Below are 12841 nucleotides of genomic sequence, written 5' to 3'. Positions count from 1 at the left end.
GATATCTTATTTGGGTTCTTAGACTCAAGTAAGGTCTGCTTTTCCATTTGACCAACTTCCTTTGAGAGAAAAGCAGGATGCTCTGGAAAACTGGCTGGAACGGAAGGACGGTTACAACGAACTCCTCCTCCAAGAGAAACGGAAGAGTCTGCTATATCATTGCTGGTCCCCTGAGGCTTTTCCATCTTTCTCGTATCTAGAAGAGCCAAGTGGTCTTTTCCTTCTTTGGCTGAATTAGGCTGGCTGCCTAACACTTTGCCTTTTTCTCCATATTGTGCTGTAAGGTGAGTGTTATGTATTTCAGGAGATGAAAGAAAAGAGGAAGTCATAATTTCTGAAGGTGACTCATCAGAGCACAGAGAGCTCAATCCCTCTGACGTTGGAATTTGAAAGAAAAAAAAATGGTTTACCAGGTACGATTACACATTAGCAGTCAGGCTAAGCAGCATGCCTTTTATTCTTTAAATTATATAAACATATGCATACACACACATACACAGGATGTACATGTACAGACATAAATATATAACAAAACAATGATCAACAGTTATGCTACAAGACATGCGTAAAATTGCCAATGGTGATACAGAAAAGCCATTATCATGCTACAGATTGTAAATGACAAAAATTTTCAGAAAACAAATGTTTGTCAATCGGTCTACTTTTTCCACTGTAAAGGTAAAGCATAAGAAGGGTGATGGATTGGAAAATATGGGGAAAAGTTTCTTCCTTTTTGCTAGAGCTATTCAACAGAAGCAACATAATCCATACAAAATAAACAACTCAATATTATAAAGCATTGTAAGCTGAACAATTCAGAATTGCCTCCAACTCAACTGCTATAGTTTACAGACTGAGAAGGAAAAATGTAGTAGCCAGAGTTCAGGAGATAAACAGCAGACTCTCTGAGACTAAAGATGCAACTATACTTATTCTGTTCTCTCCACAGGAGAGATCTGCCCCATAGCCTCAATGTTCTAAACTAAAGGGTACTAAATGGTTGGGCTGCTTCAAAATCTCTTACACCAACTTGCCATTTTAATTAAAACTGAACTGTGGGACCAGAAAGTGGCATAGTGGTTAAGGTACTGGACACTCCCACATGGTTGACCACAGTTCAAGTTCTGGATCTTGAAGTTCAAGATCCACAAGTTGTGGCTTGCTTTCTCACTTTCCTTCTCTCTCTAGTCAAATTAAACTAAATAAATGACTAAATAAAATTAAGTAAATAATTTAAAAATACATTGAACTGTGCAGATTGGTTCCTTTGGTTAAAACAGAGTTAAAGAGGCCAGTAGGTGACGTGGTGGTTGAGTGTGCTGGACTCCCACATGGCTGACCATAGTTTGAGTCCTGGAACTTTCTCATTTTCCCTTTCTCTCTCTCTCTGTCCCTCTCTGGTCAAATTAAAATAAATAACCAAATGAATAAAGTTAAGATAATTCTTTTTAAAAAAAGCATTAACAGCAGAATTCCTTTTAAAACAAATATCCTTATAAATGTAATGCATTAACTAATGCTTATCAGCTACTGATAACATAACAGTGACTAATTTACTACAGTGCTTTCTAACTTTCCAACCTAACAAGTTTTTACTGAGGAAAGTTTTTACTGGATCAAAAGATATAGGACAGGTGTTGTCTTTCTTACATATTTTCATATCTCTGGATATGGAACTACATGGTAGGTCTTTCTTTCTCTATTTTTTTTTTTTTCCTTTTTTGCTATAGGGCATGTGTATTTGCCAGAGAGACAGAAAGAAAAAGTGAAAAATCACCCCTCAGGGAGGATGGCCATGACACCATTCCTTCTCCTCCATTCTCTTGGGATTTTGGGCAGGGATGCACATGTGTGTGCCCAGCATTTATTTCAAGTTGCCAGGTCTGGCTGGGACTCAAACAGCTTAGGCAATCATGTGGGATCCAGCAACTTAACCTCTATGCCACCTTCTGGCCCCAGAGTAGGTCTTAAATAAATAGTTTCAAACAAATGAACCAAAGATCCAGCTTGGTCAGGTGATATTTATGTTGGCTCAGGACAGCCATGCCTTGAGCATGAATGAGTAATTGGGAAAATATAAAAGAAAAATTCCTTTGGGATTATCTTTATTCAGCTTTTGTTCTCTTTTTGTGTGTGTGTGTGAGAGAGAATTTCAACAATATTAGATAAAAGTAAATTATGATCTCATTCAAAATTATTTTTTAAAGATAAAAACATGACCGCAGCTTAAGTCCCTGACCCAGCAGTTTGAAAATTATGCCAGGCATGTGTGCAGGTATGCCCAAAATCCTGAGGGGAGAATAGAAGAGAAAGGATTGGCACCAGTAGGTGGCGTGGTAGTTAAGATGCTGGACACATCCACATGGCTGACCACAGTTCAAGTCCTGGACCTGGTGGCTTGCTTTCTCAATTCCCCTCTCTCTGGGTCTCTTTTTGGTCAAATTAAAAAAATAAATAAATAAAAAAAATAAAAAGCATGAGAAAGGATTGTGGCATGGCTATGCTCCCAGTGAATTCTCACTTTCCCTCCCTCTTTGTCTCTCTCTCTGGCAAGCTCACACACCCATGGCAAAAAACTAAAAAACAACTTAAAGAGAAAAACAAATTAAGAGTTTAGTATCATACTATATAAAATAAAATTATATTACAGACATGTTTCCACATGTCATATAAAGTCACCCTATTTTGACGTATCACTGAAATTTCCTATAATAGGACTGAGGTTTATTGAGTATATTCTGGGTATTGAAAAAGTCTTTGCAAGGGCTGGCAGGTGGTGTGGTGGTTAAGGCGCTGGAATCCCACATCGCCAACTGAGGTTTGAGATCTGATCTGACCTCTCTCTCTCACTCTCTGGTCAAATTGAATACTACTACTAATAATAATGATAATAAGAAGTAAAATTAAACAAATAATGCTTAAAAATAGAGAAAAAGTCTTTGCAAACTGAAGAAAAACAATTAAGGTTTGGTGGTAAAAGTACATTACTCAAACAAAATATTTGAAGTAAGTTATTGGGGCCGGCAGTGGCATGGTGGTTAAAGATGCTGAACTCCCACGTGGCCGATGGCAGTTCAAGTCTTGGACCTGGAAGCTTGCTTTCTTACTTTCCCTCTTTCTCTCACTCTGTCCTTCTCTGGTCAAATTAAATAAATAAACATAAAAATAAATAAAGTTAAATAATTCCTTTTAAAAATAAAGTAAGCTATTAAGTCACATTTAATTCTAATGTAGCAAACATGGTTTATATCCATCATTAGTGTATCATCATATAGCATGTGTGGATTAAAGGTAAAATATAAATGAAGCCAATTATCATAGGTTAAAACGTTCAAAAAGTTGAAGTGTAAAGTACTAAAGTATTTAAATAAAAAATGTTCCACAATTAAGCTGCACGTCACTGCTAAATATATTAGTCATTGTTTCTACCAGAAAATATTCAACAAACTAAATCTGGATTAAAGGTAAAACTGTTCGGGACTGCTTTCTCTTTAGATAGGAATGGATTTTTTTTTTTTTTTTAAATGAAAGGGAAAGAAAAAGAAAAAGAGAGAAACTGACAAAGAAATTGGTACATTCAACAGGGTTTGGTCATACTACAATTCTCCTACCCAGCCTCCCAGCCAGCTAGGATGACAGCTGTTTACCACTGTAACCAGTGTATTGTTCAGAACGTGGGCCTTCCCTGGGACTCCAGCACCTCGCAGCAGTACTCTTCTGCCTGTGCCACCATGGGTGAACCAGGAATGAAATTCTGAGGTGAGCAAAACTGACTTCAGTCCACAGGGACTAGAGCTTACATGTTTTATAGAGATGATGATTCAGGCCAGTCATCTTACAGATGAAAGCTGACAAAATCAATTAGTAATAAACCCAACAAATATACACATTATTGGGGGGAAAAAGCATGGTAAAATTATTCTAAGCTCTGGTAAGACACAAACTTGTCAGTTTATCAAGACTTGCTTCATTCTTAACTTTTTAGAATTCTTAGTACTCCAAAAATCAGAGGTAAAAGTATATTAGGTTAGAAATCCTATTCACAGAACATTAACAGTTCTTATATTGAATGCCATAATTTCCTGACAGACTTTAAACATTAAAGATCCTTCCTAACTCCTTTCTTCCCTCCCTCCTCCTCTCCTTTTCTTTCTTCCTTCTTTTTTCTTAATTGCCAGAGGGCATGTGCACTTGACGGAGACAGAGAGCAAGCAAGAGAGAGGAAAAAGCATTCCAAAATGGGCATGGTTGCACAATTCCTCCTCCTCAGTGTTTACATCCTGCTGGGATTTTGGGCATGCATGTACATGTGCCTGGCATGTTAATGCACTGTTGGGGCCAGGATCTGAACCGTGATTGGTCATAAGGGATCCAGTCCTCTTAACCATTAGATTGTGGGCCAGGCCAAAAGATTCTTGGGACCAGCAGTTAGCGTAATGGCTATGTTGCTGGACTCCCATGTAGTCGACCACAGTCTGAGTCCCAGACCTGGCGGCTTAAACTCATGCTGGGCATGTGTACGTATATGCCCAAGATCCTGAGAGGAGAATGGAAAAGGGATTGTGGTGTGTCATCCCCCCTGGGGGTGATTTCTTGCTTTCTGTCTCTCTGTCTCTCTCTGTCTTTCTGGCGAGCGCACACGCCCTGTAGCAAAAATAAATAAATAAAGAAAAAAAGATTCTTTAACATAACAACTATTATGTATATACAAAAATAATTCCAATAATGCTTTCATAATATTTTTGTCAAAAAGATTTATTTATTTAATTCCATTTGTTACTACGTCCGGGACTTGAGTCACGGTTGGGCATGTGGGAATCCAGCCAGCATCTTTAACCATCATGCAACCTGCTGGACCCTCTCATAATAATTTTTAACTTAGTATTTGGGCTGCGATATCATTTTCTGGGGGGGAAGCTTAAGAGGGTAAACTGACCTTGAGGCCTGGCTGATGTGGCACAAGCAGCAGGGCACTGCTATACGAGGTTGTGGCCACATGGGAAGCCTGAGTTTGGTTCCCAGATCAGCTTAAACAGGCAGGACATGGTAGGGCATGCCTGTGATCCTAGCTAACTGGGAGTCTGGGGCAAAAGAATTGTGACCTGCTAAGACCCTGTCAAATATAACTATCTCGCTCAGTCCTGCACACTCACCTTCTCCTCTCATTCATAAAAACAAAACAAAGCAAAACAAACAAAAAAAATAACTCAATGCATTTATTCCTCTGTGATAGTGAAATGCAGGTACTAGCCCCCATTATCGTAAATCTTGCTTCCTCACATATAAATAAACAAGGTAGCATCTTCATTTGCACTTTAATTTTAATTATCTTGTCTAGAACGTCAGTAAAGGAAAACAAATTTCTTTTGCTACTTTAACTCCTAAACAAAATCAGAACTGACTTGTACCAAGACAATGTAAAAAAATTGGGGCTGGGGGCCAGCAGGTGGTATGGTGGTTAAGAGTGCTGGACTTCCACATGGCTGACCATGGCACAAGTCCTGGACCTGGTGGCTTTCTCTCTCCTCTCTCTCTCTGCCTCTGTTCCTCTCTGGTCAAATTAAAATACATAAATAGAGTTAAATAAAAAAAAAAAAATATATATCTTGGGATCTTGGGCATGCACGCACACGCACCCAGTGTGAGTTTTAAGCCACCGGGTCTGGGACACGAACCGTGGTCGACTACGTGGGAGTCTAGACATAGCCATTACGCTAACTGCTGGTTCCCAATAAAATAATTTTTAAAAACTTGGGCTAAGAGTAAAAAAGTCTATAAAGGCATGAAAAAATTAAACAGAACAAAGACCAGAATCTAATAATTTTCCTTTTTTTTAAGAACAGCTCTCAAAAGCAAAGACTCTTCAAATTAATTCCTTTGGAACTAATAGTCACTGATGTTGTTTCTATCAGTACCTGGGCAAAATGGCAGAAAACTCTAGAGAATCTGGGGATTGTTAGTTTTTAAAATACAAAATACAATACTTATAAAACCACCCGGTGGAATAACTCTAGATTATTTTATGTATCAGAAAGTGTCTACTATTGGGGCCAGCAGGTGGCGTGGTGGTTAGGGGTGCTGAACTCCCACATGGCTGACTGCGGTTCGAGTCCCGGACTTGGCGACTTGCTTTTTCATTTACCCTCTCTCTCTCTCTCTGGTCAAAATTAAATAAAGTTAAATAAAATAATTTTTTAAAAAAGGAAGTGTCTCCTAGCATTCTGTTTTCAAAAGTTCCATCCTTTCACATGCACTGAGACTTCCAACATTACTCGAACATATTCCCAAACTTATTGACTACTGAGCTCTATACTTAGATATGTCTTTTTGAACTCTAAATACTTAAAAGTCTCCAGTTAGGTATATTATTTGAAATAAGACTAGGAAACTCAGTTGGCAATCATATTTTAAATTTCTAGACCACTCTCAAACCAAAAATTCCTATCAATTATGTGGCCTTGGGTAAACTGTTTAATCTCAACTGAAAATGGAGACTGGACCAACTAGTGGCATGGTGGTTAAGGTGGCTGGATCCCACATAGATGACTTCATGGTTCAAGTCCCCATTCCCACACTGAGTGCATGTGCATGCATGCCCAAAATCCTAAGAGGAGAACGGAGAAGAAGGGACTGTGTGGCCATCCCCTCTGGGGAGAGATTTCTCATTTTCTCTCTGTTTCTCTCTCCAGAGAGTACATGTGCCCTACAGCAAAGCTAAAAAAAGAAAAGAAAAATGGGGGTATTAAAGCACCTAAATTTATAATTGCCATGAGGGTTAAATGAGTTAATACATATTTAGAACAGTATCTGACACTTAGTAAATTCCCTAAAAAGTCCTCATACACCACATTTTCTTTCTTTTTTGGAGTCAGTTTTTTTTTTTTTTTTTTTTTTGCTATCGGGCGCGTGCGCTCACCAGACAGACAGAGAGAGCCAGAGAGACAGAAAGCAAGAAATCACCCCCCAGGGGGGATGGCCATGCCGATCTCTTCTCCTCCATTCTCCTCTCGGGATCTTGGGCACACACGCACACACGTCTGGCTTGAGTTTTAAGCCACCGGGTCCGGGACACGAACCACGGTAGACTACGTGGGAGTCCAGTGACATAGCCATTACGCTAACTGCTGGTTCCTTATATACCACATTTTCAATAAAAATCTCTCCTGACATAAAGACTTGAGAGCATATGCCATTTTATTAGATGAGAGAAAAAGGCATATTATTCAATCATAACCACCATCATCTGGTATAAAATATAGGAAATTCTCATTCAAGTTTAAATACTTTCCCCTATACCAATCAGAAAAAAGGGGAAGAGTTGGCTCACAAAGAAAAGTAACAGAGGTGGCTCCATATTCTAGTGGTTAAGGCAGTCGGATCTCATATGGCCAACCATGCAGTTCAAGTCCTCAACCCAGAGGCTCAAAAAATATGCTGAGCAATTAAACAACCTAGCACAAAAATAGCCTTTGACACAATCTCTTACAGACCATTTCAAACTTCAGAGGAACTGCTAGTATTCCATGGGCTTTATCTTTATCTCTGTTTTACTAACCCCTAAATTCCTAGGAGGACAGAGCTCAGGAATCTATTACATCTTCCTAAGTGAATGAACCTAGTTTGAGACCCATAGCTTTACCACATTTGTATAGTTCTTGGAAGGGCAGCAAGATCAAAGTCATACCTCAGAACTCTAGTTCTGTAAACATCCTATAGGTAGAGCTACCACTCTTCACTACCATGTCTCACCTTAGATTGCCTTGTTCAGGGAGCACAACTTAGAGATAAAAGGCAATTGAGCAAGTGCTTGCTTTAAATATTTATACATAATACTTTTTAGATTTTTTTTTTTTTTTTGCTATAGGGTACATGTGTTTACCAGAGAAAGAGAGATTCAGGAAGGATGGCCACATTGCATGCAATTTCTTCTCCTCTATTCTACTCTCAGGATTTTAGGTATGCACACACACACGCTCCCAGTATGATTTTTCAGGCCATTGGGTCCAGGACTCGAAACTTAAGTGTTGGTCATGTGGGATCCAGCACCTTAATAACCATGCCACCCACTGGCTCTCCACATACTAATTTTAAAGTTAGAGAGTATTTTTCTTCCTTCCTTCCTTTCTTTTTTTTTTTATTTTTTAAAAAGAGTTTTGCTATATAGTGCATGCACTTGCTGACCATGGTCTGAGTCCTGGACCTGGCAGCTTGCTTTCTTACTTTCCCTCTCTCTCTCTCTCTCTCACTTTGTCCCTTTCTGGTCAAATATAAATAAATAAGTATGTAAATAAATGAATAAATACATAAAATTAAATAAAAATAATTCTTTTAAAAAAGAAAGAGAAGAAAAAAAAATGATTCATTACTTAGGGGCTGGTAGGTGGCGTGGTGGGGCTGGACTCCCACATGGCTGACTGTGGTTTAAGTCCTGGACCTGGCAGCTTGTTTTCTCACTTTCCTTCTCTCTCCCTCCCTCTCTGGTCAAACTGAAAAAGTAATAAATAGATGAAATTAAATAAAAAAACCAAAATAATGACAATAAAATTAAATAAAATAATGATTTAAAAAGATTCATTACTTATCCACTCAAGTGTTTAAAACTTAATTACCAAAAACATAATGTGATCTTGGGGCTGGCCCCTTAGTGGACTGGCTTACTGATATGCATTGGGAGCCAGATCTCACATGGTCAACCAAGGTTTGAATCCTGACCCCAGTGGTCAGAAAAACATGTCAGGTATGTATGCATGCATGTCCCAAATCCTGATGGGATAGAGAAATTGAGGAAAGGGGATTGCAGGGTGACCACACCCCACTGAGGGTGCTTCCTCTCTCACTGGCAAGCTGACATAAATATTTAAATCAATAAATAAAATATAATGTGATCTAGAAATAAATACACCAAAAAATTTTTTGAGAGATTTTTGCTGAAGGCACGTGCACTTACTGGAAAGAGAGAGACAGAAAGCAAGAAATCACCCCTTGGGGGTTGCCATACCACAATCCCTTCTTGGGATTTTGGGCACGCACGTACACAAGCCCGGAGTATTTTAAATCACTGGGACTCGAACCGCAGTTGACTATGTGAAAGTCCAGTGATGTAACCATTACACCACCTTCTAGTCCCTGTATGTGAATGCTCTTTAAGAAATGTTAGTTCCTAAATCAAAACATTCTTTCTAAAAGGAATTATGTTATAGCGTAGACTGTTATATTTACCACTTGGCTAATTTTCTCTCATTTAGGAAATTCATTACTTTTAATTAAAAGGACATCTGTAACATGAAAAAGACTTTACACATCAGTGAAGAAAGGGGGCCAGCCTACAGTAGTCACTAAGTTACTTTTTCACATACATACTATGCATATTCATATCAGGAAGGCTTGAAATATTCAGGTGTAGGCTTTCCTACACTTGAATTTTGTCAACGTTCACAAAACAAGAAGGAAAGACAAATTATCGTGCAAAACAGTATCAGCAACTTTCAGCCACAGCATCAAAATAGGAAGTTAGCCAGCAGACACTTTGCAGCCAAGCTAGATCCTAAACAAAAAGTCTCTTCTGTACAAAGAAAAATGTTTTGCTTTTGTTTTAAAAAAAGGCTGTAACTGGCAAATTTTTTTCCTCAATGCTTGCCCCCAAAGTTCAGTATTGTAACTTCCTATTCCAGATGCCTACTGCATTAGTTGAACTGAATGGAAATGTTCATTAATGCAATGTGCTTCCAATTCTGATGGTGGATGGACCCTCTTTACTATTTTATTTTCACTGAATTTTCTTCCAGTATTTTCTAAAGAAAGCAAAAGTATTTTCCAGCCTCCATTCTTACCGAAGATTTTAAAAGTAGAAACTAAATCTCATGCTGATTTTGTGTCTAATGGAGGAGGCACATCCTCTGGATGATATTATAGAACTACTAGTGATATTATGGTCAAAACAGCACATTCTGCCTCTCTGCTCTCATGATTTTAAATTTAATTTTAAAAAGGCCCCTCCTAAAAAAAATTCCAGACTAAAATATAACTATTTTTTACTCACTCATCTCTATTATAGGTATAGCAGTTATAAATGTGGAATTTAAAGTCCAAGTCTGTTACTTACTATGTGACCTTGAGTTATTTTACCATTTTATACTCCAGTTAGTCACTTGGTAAAAGAGCTAGTGCCTTTCCTCCACAAAACTGGCTATAAAGATTAAATGAGATGATTCACTCTAAGTACTGAGCATAACAAAAGCTCAATAAAAAACAGCCCACATACTAAATCTGTATTTGTTAGTATCTTGTATGTTGTGTATAAAGTACAGATTGAGTATCTCAATCAAGAAATTTACTGTAAAGCTCCAAATTCCAAAACTTAAAAAAAGTTTTTAAAGGGTTTTTGCCATAGGGCGCCTGTGCTTGCTGGAGAGAGTCAGAGAGAGGGAAAGTGAGAAATCAGTTTCACCACCCCCAAGGGGTCACACTACAGTCCCTTCTCCATCCTCCTCTTGGGATTTTAGGCACACACACACGTGCCCAGTGTGATTTTCAAGATGCTGGGTTCAGGACTCGAACCATGCTTGGCCACGTGGGAATCCAGTTCTTTAACCATCATGCCATCACAAAATTTCTATCTTTTAACATGAACATGTTACTTTCAAAGATCATGATTTGAACTCAAAATATTCAAATTCACATGAGGCACATTTTAAAAAAAGTAGGGGCTTTATCACTACCAGTTTCAATGAAAAGTAACAATCTATCATGTTTCCTAAGAAAGATTAAATCAGGCAAAAGTTTCACTATATTAATTTTATTCCATCATGGTTTTTATTTTTATAAGGTCAAAGTCTTCCTAACAAACCAGCATCCAGACTTTGCAGCTAGAGAACTCTAGCTGGGACAATAAACTACAAAAGGTTTTTAAGATCTACTTGGTAATTTTTTTTTAAAGAATTATTTTAATTTTATTTATTTATTTTAAATTCTACCTGGTAATTTTAATTACCTTAAAGAAAACAAACGGGGTTTCCCATTGACTTATGTTTGGGGTTTAGTACAACAGCACACATGAAACAGCGCTTTATTATTAGTATAAATCAACAAAGCACACAGTGCTCTCTCTTTCAGATTCTTGGCAGTGCTGTCCCCATAAACTGCAATTCCCTTCCCCACTCATTAAAAGATTACAAAAAACCATAACCACAAGTCAATCTCTAGGGTAAGTCTTACTTGACAAAAAAATACAAAATAAAATAAAATCAACCCACTTGTTCAATGTTCCTACACAATTTGGAACTAGCCTAGTGATTAGAACAAACCCCAGGTAAATTTACATTAAAACACTCTAGCTAGGTTGGTATTTTTATAGTTCAGTGGAAGAAACATTTATATTTTTCTAAATCCACCATTTCTCCGCAGTAGTTACATAATTGATAATCAGTACGTTAAATGCATCCCGGGAGGTGAGTTATTTTCTAAGCTACAAGTCCATCTCCAAATTCTACAGATAAATTTTTAATTTGTAAGAAATACTCAAAACTACACCTGGCTGTTAAAGGGTCTATCTAGCACCATTTTACAGGAAACCCACTGGAAACTGCTAGAAATAACTGAATTTTAATTGGTTTTTACTTTAAGGGGGTTAGGGGGCCATAGAAGACTTGAGCCTCACATCCCCAGTTACAGCCTCTTTCTCAACATTTTTCTTTTATTAATGCACAAAAAAATTTTTATGGACTTGCCTTGTGAGGTCGAAAATAGAGATACAGGTTGAGAGGAAGAGGAAGAAACAAAGGAATCTGAAAGAAAATATACAGCATGAGAAATTGACAGTCTCACACAGGACAGGATTTTAACTTCTTTTTTTTTCTGGGAGTGTGTGTCAGGGGCAGGAGCCAAGTATCATAGTTTCATTGGGTTACCAAGGGGGAGGACTCAAATCTTTATTTCCAATGATTATTTCACTCACCTGGTAGCAAAACCTTATTTTATTTTCAAGATGCATTTCTAAAAGTTAACCAGGTTTCTTTTTTTTTTTTTTTTTGGTTAAAAAGTCTCATCTTCAAAGGAAGAAAAGAGAAACTCCTAATATTTTAAAACAAGCATAACCTCAAAAACAGATAATGCTACTTGGGGAAGGGGAAATACTTAAATCAGAACTAATTAATAGCTACTTTTAACCATTTTTGGCTGCATTTTGATGAGTTAGTTACTATTATGATCATTTAAAAACATGTAATTGGAGGCCAGGCAGATGGTGTGGAGGTTAAGACAGCTGGATTCCACATGGCCAACTGAGTGGATTAAGTCCCTGACCCAGTGGCTTGAAAAGCACACTGGGTGCACGTATGTGTGTACCCAAAATCTCAATAGAATGGAGAAGGAATTGTGCCATGGCCATCTTCCCAGCAGACTGGTGGGGTGATTTCTCATTCCCCACCCCTGTCTCTCTCCAGTGAGTGCACATGCCCTATACCAAACTTTAAAAAAAAGAAAAGAAAAGAAAAGAAAAAAATCGAATTGGCAAATATAAAAAGCTGACCTTGAATACTTTAAAAAAAAATATCACAATCTATCTATAGGGAAAACAGGACATGAGAAATATTTTTTCTTCTATTAAACTCCTCTAAATTTGGCAACATATACCAAAGTTTAAAATGCACATACCCGGGACCAGCAGTTGGCTTAATGGCTATGTTGCTGGACTCCCATGTAGTCAACCATGGTTTGAGTCCCAGACCCGGTGGCTTAAACTGACACCAGGCGCATGTGCGTGCATGCCCGAGATACCAAGAGGAGAATAGAGAAGGGATTGCGGCATGGCTATCCCCTCTGGGGGTGATTTCTTTTTTTTTTT

The 12841-nt window shown here is 38.0% G+C and overlaps 1 protein-coding gene across 1 annotated transcript in view; it reads right to left on the bottom strand.

The window, feature by feature from the left end:
* Positions 1-12841, bottom strand: part of RTN3 (reticulon 3) — a gene marked incomplete in the record, with an annotated part of 72907 nt that overhangs the window by 38429 nt on the left and 21637 nt on the right. Inside the window, 1 exon segment of the mRNA XM_027772387.1 lies at positions 1-94. Within this exon segment, the coding sequence (XP_027628188.1) occupies positions 1-94 (94 nt within the window).

The sequence above is a fragment of the Tupaia chinensis genome, unplaced genomic scaffold (genome assembly GCF_000334495.1).
Source record: "Tupaia chinensis unplaced genomic scaffold, TupChi_1.0 Scaffold000273_1, whole genome shotgun sequence".
Taxonomy (NCBI): domain Eukaryota; kingdom Metazoa; phylum Chordata; class Mammalia; order Scandentia; family Tupaiidae; genus Tupaia; species Tupaia belangeri.
This window is presented reverse-complemented; position numbering and strand designations above follow the sequence as displayed.